The sequence below is a fragment of the Eucalyptus grandis genome, chromosome 6 (assembly GCF_016545825.1).
Source record: "Eucalyptus grandis isolate ANBG69807.140 chromosome 6, ASM1654582v1, whole genome shotgun sequence".
NCBI classification, from domain to species: domain Eukaryota; kingdom Viridiplantae; phylum Streptophyta; class Magnoliopsida; order Myrtales; family Myrtaceae; genus Eucalyptus; species Eucalyptus grandis.
The window spans coordinates 4,072,414-4,085,636 of NC_052617.1; the positions used below are offsets into that span (position 1 = coordinate 4,072,414).

At 40.2% G+C, this 13,223-nt stretch overlaps 1 protein-coding gene across 1 annotated transcript; it reads left to right on the forward strand.

Moving 5' to 3' along the window:
• Window positions 1-19: 19 nt before the first annotated feature.
• On the forward strand, window positions 20-3,359 carry LOC104451225 (oligopeptide transporter 4-like). Its single transcript, XM_010065938.3, has 6 exons — window positions 20-523; window positions 1,035-1,132; window positions 1,232-1,813; window positions 1,953-2,205; window positions 2,307-2,489; window positions 2,637-3,359. Exons 1-6 carry the CDS (start codon window positions 20-22, stop codon window positions 3,261-3,263), a joined length of 2,247 nt encoding a protein of 748 aa, XP_010064240.3. The 3' UTR covers window positions 3,264-3,359.
• Window positions 3,360-13,223: the final 9,864 nt, after the last annotated feature.

The following is a 13,223-nucleotide window of genomic DNA, read 5'->3' on the forward strand; positions in this document are numbered from 1 at the left end:
CCAAAATATGGCGACTGCGATGGAAGTCCAAGGACCGCCCAAGTTGCCACCGGAGGATCCACCCGTCGACGAGTCAGAGCTCTCTCCGGTGGAGGAGGTCCGGCTGACAGTGCCCAACACCGACGACCCAAACCTGCCGGTATGGACGTTCCGGATGTGGACGCTCGGCCTCATCTCCTGTGCCCTCCTCTCCTTTCTCAATCAGTTCTTCTCCTACCGGAGGGAGCCCCTCATCATAACCCAGATCACCGTCCAGGTGGCGACCCTCCCGCTCGGGCGGCTCATGGCCTCCATCCTCCCGACCGCTAAGTTCCACCTCCCAGGGCTCAGCGGCAGCGAGTTCTCGCTCAACCCGGGGCCGTTCAACATGAAGGAACACGTGCTGATCTCGATCTTTGCCAATGCCGGCAGTGCCTTTGGCAACGGCTCAGCCTACGCGGTCGGGATCGTCAACATCATCAAGGCCTTCTATGACCGGAGCATCTCCTTCGGCGCCTCGTGGATTCTCATCATAACTACTCAGGTTTCTGGTTCCTTAATTCTCTCTTTGTTAAAAACAATGCTGAACAAAACCTGTTAAGATTAATGTGAAAATCAATTAAAATATAGATAAATACTTTTTATGATACATTTAGAAATTAATTGTGAATCTGTCATTGATTGTTGTTATCTAGTAATTTGGATACACAACAGATTTGTTAGATACCCAATAGATGATTTGAAAACTCATTATTTTTGTCAAATTAGAAACCAAGTCTATCTATTTATAGTGAATTTGAAATCTTTTTGAATCTTTCGGCTACCACAATTTGATTTTTATGGATACCAAAGGTCCGAAAGATTCCAAAGCATACAATTCATCACGTATAGATTCATTAGTAATTTTACAGAAAATGACACTTCTTTTAATTTTGGATTCTTCAAGTGGAAGTAAAATGTAGGACAAAGTATTTTCTCTGTGTTTCTATAATTTTCAAGACGTAGGCAGACATCTTTACAAAACTGACATATTAAATAATTTGTCCCATTGGAAGGTTTTGGGGTACGGCTGGGCCGGACTCTTGAGGAAGTACGTGGTGGAGCCGGGGCAAATGTGGTGGCCAAGCACCCTCGTTCAAATCTCTCTCTTCAGGTAAAGATTGTCACTAATGGGTGTTACATCGTATGCCTCGGAGGATTTGTATCTCGTTCTTGCCAAAATGCATGCAATTTAGTTAATCAAAATTTGCAGGACATTACACGAAAAGGAAACAGAGGAAGACAAGGCACAATACAGTGTCTCAAGGGTCAAGTTCTTTGTGATCGCAATGGTGTTTAGCTTCCTGTGGTACTTGGTCCCGGGGTTCCTGTTCCAATCCTTGTCGAGCATCTCGTGGGTTTGCTGGGCCTTCCCTAACTCTGTCACGGCCCAACAGATTGGGTCGGGCCTTAACGGGCTCGGCGTCGGAGCCCTCACTTTGGACTGGTCAACGGTGGCTTCGTTCTTGTTCAGTCCACTAATATGCCCCTTCTTTGCCATAGTGAACGTCTTTGTTGGCTTTGCCGTAATCATGTATGTTGTCATACCTATCGCCTACTGGAGGTTAAACGCGTACAATGCCAAGACATTCCCGATATTCTCTTCAGATTTATTCACCGCGCAAGGCCAAGAGTACAATATTACGCTGATTGTTAATAAGAACTTTGAGTTAGACAAGGCAGAGTATGCGCAACTAGGGAAGATTCATATGAGCATGTTCTTCGCACTCACATATGGCTTTGGATTCGCCACTATTGCTTCGACCCTCACTCATGTGGCCCTGTTCTATGGAAGGTAAAAATCCTCTTTCTCTTTCATAGATGATGTGTGGTACTTAGCTTGGCGTAGATGTTTTCTTGTGTGATATGAATTGCTTGTATCGCAAATCTTATTTATAGCATGATATGATGACTAGTAAGAATTTTTTGTTTAGAGAGATATATGATCGATTTCGAGCTTCTTCAAAAGGAAAAGAGGATATTCACACAAAACTGATGAGAAACTACAAAGACATTCCACAATGGTGGTTCTACGTATTACTCGTGATGACAATCATCGTCTCTCTGATACTCTGTACCGTCCTTAAAAAGGATGTCCAAATGCCATGGTGGGGTTTGCTCTTTGCAGTAGCTCTTGCCTTCATTTTCACTCTTCCAATCAGCATTATAACAGCCACCACGAATCAGGTGAAAAGCCTTATTCTAGTTTTCCATGATTTAATTGATTTAGCATATTGGGTTGCTCTCTGTTTAAAGAGTCACTAATGCTGATTCTATTGCTTTTGCAGACTCCGGGGCTCAATATCATCACAGAGTACATAATGGGAGTGATATTGCCCGGACATCCGATCGCCAATGTCTGCTTCAAGACCTATGGATACATGAGCATGACGCAGGCAATATCCTTCCTCAGTGACTTCAAGTTGGGCCACTACATGAAAATCCCTCCAAGGTCAATGTTTTTGGTTCAGGTATGTCGTCCATCCTTTTACCAACTGAGCATGGGTAGTCAGCTTCCATGGAGACAACCTTTCCAGTAAATTAGTTGAATACAGCCTTTCCAGTAAATTAGTTGAGCGATTCAAATAATCACGTAGTTTTCTTTTCGCATGTTTTAGTTCATTGGAACGATTGTTGCTGGAACGGTCAACCTTGGCGTGGCGTGGTGGCTCTTGGACTCCATCACCAACATTTGCCACAAGAATGTCCTCCCACCCAACAGCCCTTGGACATGCCCCAGTGACCGTGTCTTCTTCGACGCATCTGTGATCTGGGGCTTAGTAGGCCCGAAGAGGATCTTTGGCTCCGAAGGAGTCTATAAGGCCCTTAATTGGTTCTTCCTTGGTGGCTTGCTAGGTCCGGTTGCAGTGTGGTTATTGCACAAGTCGTTCCGCAAGCAGTCGTGGATTCCCCTCATCAATCTCCCTGTCCTTCTTGGTGCCACCGCTGCTATGCCTCCCGCAACGGCTCTGAACTACAACTCGTGGATTGTCGTGGGGACAATCTTCAACTTCTTCATTTTCAGGTACCGGAAGAGGTGGTGGCAGAGGTACAATTACATCCTCTCGGCTGCCCTAGATGCTGGTGTTGCGTTCATGGCTGTTGTCATTTACTTTGCCTTTGGGATAGAGGATCGGAACCTGCACTGGTGGGGCTCCAACCCAGATGTTGATCCTGAGCACTGCGGGCTCGCCACCTGTCCGACAGCGAAGGGCATTTCTATAGACGGTTGCCCCGTCTTTTGACGACTTATTCTCTGGAATAGAACTATGAACGTCCTCACAAACAGCTGCAGTATCCATCTTAGTGCACAACTGTGTTATCTTCACTAGTAGACCTGAAGCATGGCAATGAAAATAAATTTGCTTTAACAGTCCTTCAATTTTCTTTGTCGTATTGACCATGAGAAGTTGAGAATAATAAAGCGGAAAAAAGAAATACGAATTTTTTTTTGTATATTTCAGTAAATATTAATGAATAACATATCTGCCTATTTATAAAGTTTACTAGATTTTAAGATAATATCTCGAATGAGATATGCACAAAAAGAGATTTATGTGCCATATCCATGCCATATCCGTGCAATATTGAGAGAGATGGATAATCAATAGAATTATCAAAATATAGAAGAATTATCCTAAAATGACAAATAATAAGAAAATATGAAATTGACATAGACATATTCTTCTCAATTCTTTCACACGACAATAGAGCACAATGCAGAGAAAAATGTCGTACAAGAAAATTCGATACTTCAACTGAAATACGGATGCAATTCTCAACAGACCAAGTAAGTTTCTATGGTTTTGCATCAGCTCCTCTTTATTTCCGGCCTTCTTGGAAGCAAACCGAAAGATATACGCTTTCTGCTGACTTCAATTACATAACACATTTTAGGAACAGCTTTTTGTATGTAGATATTTAAAGTCTTAGTACAACAATTTATGAGAAGTATAATGATGTTGGCTTTAGAATAACAACGCCAAGACATTCTGATATTCTCTTCAGATTTATTCACCGCGTAAAGGCCAATAGTATAATATTACGTTGATTGTTAATAAGAACTTTGAGTTAGACAAGGCGGAGTATGCGCAGCTAGGGCAGATTCATATGAGCAATTCTTTGCGCTCACATAAGGTTTCGGATTCGCCACTATTGCTTTGACCCTCACTCATGTGACCCTGTTCTGTTGGAGGTAAAAATCCTCTTCCTCTTTCATAAATAATGCGTTGTACACAGCTTGGCATGGATGTTTTCTCTTTTCACGTGTGATATGAATTGCTTGCATAGCAAATCTTATTTATAACATGATATAACGACTAGTAAGAATTTTTCGTTTAGAGAGATATATGATCGATATCGAGCATCTTCAGAAGGAAAAGAGGATATTCACACAAAACTGATGAGAAACTACAAAGACATTCCGCAATGGTGGTTCTACATACTACTCGCAATGACAATCATCGTCTCTTTGCTACTTCGTACCGTCCTTAAAAAGGATGTCCAAATGCCATGGTGGGGTCTGCTCTTTGCAGCAGCTCTTGCCTTCATTTTCACTCTTTCTATCAGCATTATAACAGCCACCACGAATCAGGTGGAAAGCCTTATTCTAGTTTTCTATGATTTTATCGATTTAGCATATTGGGTTGCTCTCTGTTCAAAGAGTCCCTAATGATGATTCTATTGCTTTTGCAAACTCCAGGTATCATCATGGAGTACATAATGGGAGTGATATTGCCTAGACATTCGATCGCCAAAAGAGATATATGTGCCATATCCGTGCCATATCCGTGTCATATTCGTGCCATATCCGTGCAATATTGAGAGAGATGGATAATCAATAGAATTATCAAAATATAGGAGTATTATCCTAAAATTAGAGGACCGGAACCTACACTGGTGGGGCTCCAACCCAGACGTTGATCCCGAGGACCGCGGGCTCGCGACTTGCCTGACGAGGCAGGGTATTTCCATAGATGCTTGCCCTGTCCTTTGACGACTTAATTCTCTCAAATAGAACTATGGATGGCCTTTCGAATAGCTGCAACGTCCATCTCAATGCAAGAATTTTTTTCTCCCTAGCTAGCTGAACAGGATGCCAACCAGCAAGACCGCCCTTCTTATTGCTCAACGTGGACTCCTTCATTGTTTTCTGCACTTACTTTTATCACCAGTACAGGATTAGGGTCTTTTCCTTGTGGATATAGCTGCCCTTCTAGCTTTCCATGTGAACCGGGCAGTATATAAGCATTCATTCTCTCAACAAAGCTTGTTTTTTCTGATTTTGACTACTGCAGATCTTCACTAGTTGGCCTGTGGCCTGGCTACGTACATAAATTTGCTTTAAAGTCCTTCATTTATTTTTTATTTTATTTTTTGGTTGGCCATGAGAGAAAACGAGGAATCGTTGGCAAATAATAAATGTGAAAGCGATGATAATTTCTCTTAGGCTTTATGCCTTTAAGGACCCCGATTCTACTGTATTACTCAACATACGAACGACCGGTACTGAAAATGAAAAAGTTAAGGAGAAAGAAGATCTCCTTGCCTAATTACTCTACTAGGACTGTAGGATTAAGCTGCGTGCTCTCGTTTCTTTAATCGAGAGCTCCTAAGAAACTGAGCTAACCCGAAGCATGATCCATCCGGTCTATGTTTGATTGGCGCCCATTGTTGACAAGACTCGTTCCAAAAGGTAAAAATTATTTCAATATAATTTACATATATTTCCTTCCGTTTGAAGTGCTTATGTTTTTTTAACTTAGTTATAGATAAAACTCTAACGCGGTTCATATGTTTTTTTCTTTGGTGAAGTAAAGCAGTTCATATGTTTGGTTATGTTTGAAGTAAAATTTGCGATTTTCTTATTTACCTATGATTTGAGGGGTGCAAAAGAATCAAAACCCACATGGAATCGGACCCAATACTGGCTATTCCTTATTCCAATTTACTGAAATAGGTAAGTATTGATCTGGTTCTTAATTCCAAGTGTGGTGATCTAGCACCCTCGTTCAAATCTCCCTCTTTCAAGTAAAGGGAGTGAACAATGAGTGTCACGTCATATATTTTGGAGGAATTGTGTCTCTCGTTCTTGCCAAAATGCATGCAATTTAGTTGATCAAAGAGCTCTTTTCATGATGTGCCAAAATTTGCAGGACACTACACAAGAAGGAGACGGATGAAGACAAGGCAAGATACATATTCTCAAGGGTCAAGTTCTCTGTGATCGCAATGGTGTGTAGCTTATTGTGGTACTTGGTCCTGGGTTCCTGCTCCAATCCCTGTCGAGCATCTCGTGGGTTTACTGGGCCTTCCTTAACTCTGTCACGGCCCAACAGATTGGGTCGGGCCTTAATGGGCTTGGCGTCAGAGCCCTCACTTTGGACTAGTCAACGGTGTCTTCCTTCTTGCTCGGTCCACTGATATGCCCCTTCTTTGTCGTAGTGAACGTCTTTGTTGCCTTTGCGCTAATCATGTATGTTGTCATACCTATTGCCTACTGGGGGCTGAACGCATACAACGCCAAGACATTCCCAATATTCTCTTCGGATTTATTCACCGCGCAAGGCCAAGAGTATAATATTACGCTGATCGTTAATAAGAACTTTGAGTTACACTAGGCAGAGTATGCGCAGCTAGGGAAGATTCATATGAGCAGTTATTTGCGCTCACATATGGCTTGGGATTCGCCACTATTGCTTTGACCCTCATGTGGCCCTATTAAAAATGCTATTCCTCTTTCATAGATAATGCGTTGTACTTAGCTTGGCGTGGATGTTTTCTTCACGTGTGATATGAATTGCTTGCATCGCAAATCTTATTTATAACATGATATAACGACTAGTAAGAATTTTTCGTTTAGAGAGATATATGATCGATGTCGAGCATCTGCAGAAGGAAAAGAGGATATTCACACAAAACTAATGAGAAACTACAAAGACATTCCACAATGGTGATTCTACATACTACTCGCAATGACAATCATCGTCTCTTTGCTACTTCGTACCGTCCTTAAAAAGGATGTCCAAATGCCATGGTGGGGTCTGCTCTTTGCAGCAGCTCTTGCCTTCATTTTCACTCGTTCTATTAGCATTATAACAGCCACCACGAATCAGGTGAAAAGCCTTATTCTAGTTTTCTATGATTTTATCGATTTAGCATATTGGGTTGCTCTCTGTTCAAAGAGTCCCTAATGCTGATTCTATTGCTTTTGCAAACTCCAGGTATCATCATGGAGTACATAATGGGAGCGATATTGCCTAGACATTCGATCGCCAAAAGAGATATATGTGCCATATCCGTGTCATGTCCGTGCCATATTTGTGCAATATTGAGATAGATGAATAATCAATAGAATTATCAAAATATAGGAAAATAATCCTAAAATTATTGCCAAAAGAGATATATGTGCCATATCCGTGTCATATTCATGCCATATCCGTGCAATATTGAGAGAGATGGATAATCAATAGAATCATCAAAATATAGGAGAATTATTTGTGCCATATCCGTGCAATATTGTTGACAAGACTTGTTACAATCTTAATCTTAATTCGGTTGCTTGTAAGATGAATATAATTGACAGAACGTACCGTGTACATTGCAATTCCGAGCTGTTCCCCGCAATCCCTCCGAGTATGCGTTTGATGATTTTCGTCAAATGGCATGGCAGCAAACCGCAGTTTTTTTCTTTCTGACAAACTCATGAAGCCTAACAGATGAAATCGTTATTCTTCATAACCGAGATCATCTTTTCTCAAAAGACTGCGCTCTTAATTCAAGTATCATAATTTACGCAGACAACAAATTCGACGATTTCATCTGTTCGGAATGTACAGCGACAAAATATGCCGCGTTGAAGAGAAACCAATCATTGCAAGACCTATACAACTCACCTGTACCGTAGAGCAGTAGTACTGTTCTACTTTAGTTCACAAAGAATCCGCCATCATCTCCTGTTCTGATTCTATCGTACTATGAGCAGATAGAGAGGGTCGAGTTTGGCTTCCACGGATCAGCCTCTAAATTGTCGGGCACGTGCAAAATCGGAAAAAAATTAGAAAGCACTTCTAATCTCCTAGTAATATACAAAATAAAAATTATATGGCACGGGAAATGGATGAATATATCCCGTGTTTTTGTTTAAGTAAAGCCAAAAAAATTGACTATTTTATTTTAAAATCTAAAAAAGTCGTCGTCACAAATTTATCATAATGTGAATTTGAAAAACTTGCATATAACAATAGAATCACGGCATTGGAAGATTTTATAAAAGAATCTTATCTAATTATTACATTTTGTTGCCACTCGGCACAATCTAATGAGATATTGAAAGAGTAGTATATATTTACTCGTGCGACTGTGATGTAGCATGATGTGAACAAAGATTGGGCGTCGAGCTTAGGTTCTAATCGAGGACAGTATCAGGAGTAAATACAATTCCCATGGCTTTATATCTTGTGAACATTATTGGGCTACAAATGCAGGGCCCAAAAATTAATGGCCCATATTTAGAGAGCTAGCCTCTGGCACTCACTCTCACTAAGAGTACAAGGTAACAAGCCTTAGCTCTGAGTGTGTGAACAAGTGATTTCGGGAATGGGGAATTTTCGGTGAAGTATATGAACGGGTGTGAATTATATGAATGGGTGTGTTAAGTGATAATAGAATGGCGTATAAAGGACAAAGGATGTGGAAGGTTCACCGCTGAAACATAAATGCACAAGTCACCATCCAAGAATAAAGAATCTAGATAGATGGCAACTTACCATCAATGCATAAAAAATTGACTATCTGATTCACCACTAATGACATTGGATAATGAATCAGATAAACATTCATTATTCACGTAGAGGAATCCTTATATAATCACCAAATCTGCATTACAATGGAGAACTCTCCTCCATTTATAAGAGTACTAAGACATAGAAAATAGACGAATGTTATAGAGACATGGAAACCATGAATCATTCGAAGACCTAATAACTAGAAAATGTATTTAAAACACATAAGAACTATGAAATGTAATGAAGATATAGAGACTCGAAATCTCGACTCTTCAACCTTACAGTTTATCTTCCAAAATTCATCCGTCAATCTTGACCAGAACTGAGCTTCAACAATAACCAAGAAAATAGCTCAAAATAGCCTCCCCATTAATATGTTGTTGATTAGTGGTGAATCGGTAACTTTGAAAAGCAATGGAAGAATCAACAACTTTTTAATGATAAGTTTTCTCCTCGACAACTTCATTCTTGATCCACTAAAGCAAGTTATGATTGAAATCTACCTTGACTTGAATGAACATCAATTTGGCTAAGTTGGTCAATAAAGTTAAGTCGAATATTCTCATATCACTTTAGCTAATTTTGCTTTTCCTCTCATTACACGCACTTATCTAATTTAATCATCGATGGATTGTCCCGAAAGAAAATTCAGAGGAGCTTGTTCTCTTCGTGGTGCACAAGCCCATCTTGCTCAAACACCTTCAATCCACAAAGATTGGCTCGGAGGAAATCAAATGCCATGATTAATAAAAATCCTATTTTGGGCTTATAATTATTAATCGACTTGTTACATCATAAAAAATGATGGACAAAATAGGTGTGAAATAAGTTCAAATGTCAGCTCTCAACAAGCGTGGGCAATCTCATTTAGACGACCCCAGTCAAACGAAGTCACCAAAGCAAAAATGAGGTTCTCTAATCCGAGGCACGTGGAATTGGGAGGCGGTAAAGACGACAACAGCAGATGAAATCGAAAGATACCAGCTCGAACCTGCTCGAACCCGTCGCTCTCGGCACGAAAAAACAGAGTGGGGGCAGATGTGTACAGAGCATCGGCCTTCTTTCGAATATCATATTTGCGACCGGGAGAGTCGTAGAATGTTTGCGTCCCTTCCGACAGCTGCCCGAAATGTCTCCTTTACATCCGTCAGGACCTCTAAAATCTAAACCGATTTTTACTACGTGCGTCGCCCGTCGATTGGCTGGATGGAGGTAGAAGCCGGGACACGTATGCGTCGGAGGAGGAGCGATCGATGATGTCGAACCTTCGGTGTCCCTCCACCCAATCACCGGCCTCCACGAAGGCATCGAATCTTGGCAGAGCACCCAGTTACTAGGTTCTCTAATTACGTTTACGTGGCACTGTCACGAGTATTCTCGTCTTTTCTAGCCAGTTTTTGGTTGGATTTTGTCGAGATTTTCATCGAGATTGCTGAGGATTTCTCATTGGACCGGGCGAGAAGTGGAGAGGAGACACATCATACCCTCGGTACCCAGAAAAACAATCCGGCCCATATTAAGATATTATTCCCATGCTGCGTTCAGAAAAGTGCGGATCGCTCCTTGTACAAGTGGCAAAAGACTCAGTTCTTCTAGAAGGTTTGTTTGTTTTTTTTAATTTTTAATTTTGGGTACGAAAACTTCTTGAATATATTTGAATTTGTCTGTTTATCATTTAAAATTCTTTTGAGGCGAAACTTATCTGCTTACTATGTTGTCAATTTTTAATTTTTTGTATGAAAATTTTCAACAGATTTATATACTTTCACATAAATTGTGTGCTTGATCTTCTCTATAAATTTAAAGAAGTGCATATTAGTCATCATTATTTTTGTTCCCCATATTTACAAGGTATATCAAAATGTTCTTTTGATAGGGGGTCAGGTAGCCTTGCTTGCCTCCCTCAGTCCATGGCTCTAATTGATTAGTTACCTCCGATACAATGCACGCGTGTTATGATTTTGAGGCTATATGTGAAAATAGAACTTTCCACATAAAAATGTGTGCCCGAAGTCCTTATTGTTATGCCCTTTTAATCTTCAAACCCATCGAAAAAATGGAGGTCGAGTGTGTAATGTGCTCATGAACTCAAGGATGGTGAACTTTGTTTTATGATGATAGAGCATCGGTCAAAATGATTGGAGATGTTTGTCCAGTGAACTTGAGATGCAAGGGGTTGATATTTAGCGATTTACTTTACCGATCAAATCCACTTTGTCACGAATAATATAAAATAGATTTAAAAAAAAACCATTAAAGTAAATGTGTCACTACATCTTTCTTTTGTTTTGTTAAGTACGTGTCACTATCTCAATAGATCATTTATCAAGCGAGATCAAGGTTTACACTAGAATGCAATGTACTCTATAAATGCCTCAATGAGCTCTTCCCCTGTATTATGTGGTTTTTGCAAAACTAAAGTGAAATGATAAAACTTTAGTTAAAAAGCATCTCATTATAATGTCACCTCGAAAGAACGAGACAATATATGACATGTGCTCCAATAAATTCATTAGCGAATTGAAAAATCATAAAAGCAAAATCCCGTACAATGTAGTTTCGTGATCGGATTTTTCTCCCTTTAAACCTTCCTAATCTTTTCACTGTTCATCGACAGATGGCTTTACGCCCTTTTACTTGATTGGTGAGGCTCTCAACCCCCACTTTGGCTGGAATTTTTTTCACGTGATGCAGGTACAAAACGCAATTATTCCAACTATATTATAGGAATCCAGGCAAAACCCTCTCGCTAATATTTTAATATTTCCCTGTCCACCTCAACCAGAAAATATCTCGGCTCAGCTTGTACAATCATCCCCCGAAAATATCTTCGTACTTGGTACGACTTTTCTAACCTGCGAATCATTGAAACTTTCTGACCACAGTCTGGCAGGAGGACACGTGGCTCCGACAGGTGACATCGTCTTTTTTCTTCTTTTTTTTTTTCCTTCTCTTTCCCCTTACGTTTTGTTTAATACGTCGGCATTGGGGTCTCCACAAGCGAATAGATTTGCGAGCCCCGACGGGGAATTTTCTAGTGACTAAATGCAAGCGGGGACCGAGACTACGTGTTCGATTCCCATTCGCTGTCAGGGCCCACGATGGGGAGACCTACTTATGGGGTGGTCGTAGCCGGATTCGCGTGGTCGACAGTGGGGGCGACACGTGTGAGGAGTGGTTTTGGCCACGACCTTTCTTCTCCCTAAAACCACGTTTTTATTGGGGCGAGAGTGGAGAAGATTTTGTTCGAGCTGCAAAGCCAGCCGCGCTATTGGTCCCCCACGCTGTTCAATTAACGGCGCACGAAACATCGACCGCCCGATCTGAGCGGCTCGGCTGATTCCACCGACGCCACTTTCTAGTACGCGGAGAGTCCGCGGAGCGTGCCGTTTCTCCTTTTCTTTTTCTGCCGATAAAAAAAAAAATTAATATATTTTATCCACTCGAGAAGGTATTTTATGCTACTATAATATCGTCCATCGAAATTAATCACCTCTTTAAAAATTTCGTGTTAATAGCAATTTGACTTTTGTATTTTGGATTTTGAAGGGACAAATGTTTGGCCATCTTGCTATTTTGTATTATCATTTCAAGGAGTTGACATATAGCTATAAGTCTATGTTCAAATCGTTTCAATATGAAAATACCCTTAACTCGGGGGAAAACACATGGTCATATTAATAACTGATTAGACCTTTGCAAAAAAAAAGAAGAAGATGTTACAATGTTTGTGATACATGTTGATGTGATTTGTTATTTCTTTTGCGAAAAATGAATGTAGTTGAAGAAAAATTCGGGATGGGTATATGCATTTGATTGGTCATTGATTAGAAAAATGAATTTGATAGAATAATAAATAGACATAAAGAGATTTTTTTTCTAAGACAAAGAGATGCTGATTGCACAAGTTTTGAATTGATTTATAGGAATCAAATGAATCGGGTTGAGATCTTTGGCTAATAAATCAACTCTTTAGTATTATTGCGATTCACATCTAGCTTTGCCAAAAAAAAAAGGACATAATAGTGAAATGAGATGAAATAGTTATTGAGAGGGGTAGATCAGACCAAAATAGTGAAAAAGCTAAAAGCGTCAATTATTGAATCAATGTCCAATCAATTTTCATTTTTCCTTTTAAAAAGGGGCAGATGCAAATTGAACTTTAAAATAGTGGTCATCATCGATCTCCAGAAAACTTGTGCTAGTTCTCACCCTTCTCTGGGTTCAAATTACTTCAACACTTTTTTTTTGGGGGTTCAAACTAATTTTTTAACTTTTGTTTCTTTTCAACGACAATTAATCATGTCATAATTAATTAATTCAATAATAATTTTGGCTCGATGAAGTGGGGCCACCTTCCCCAACAACATCATCGCCATCTATAAATCCCCTCTTCCTCCGTTTCTCTCTCTCTTTCTC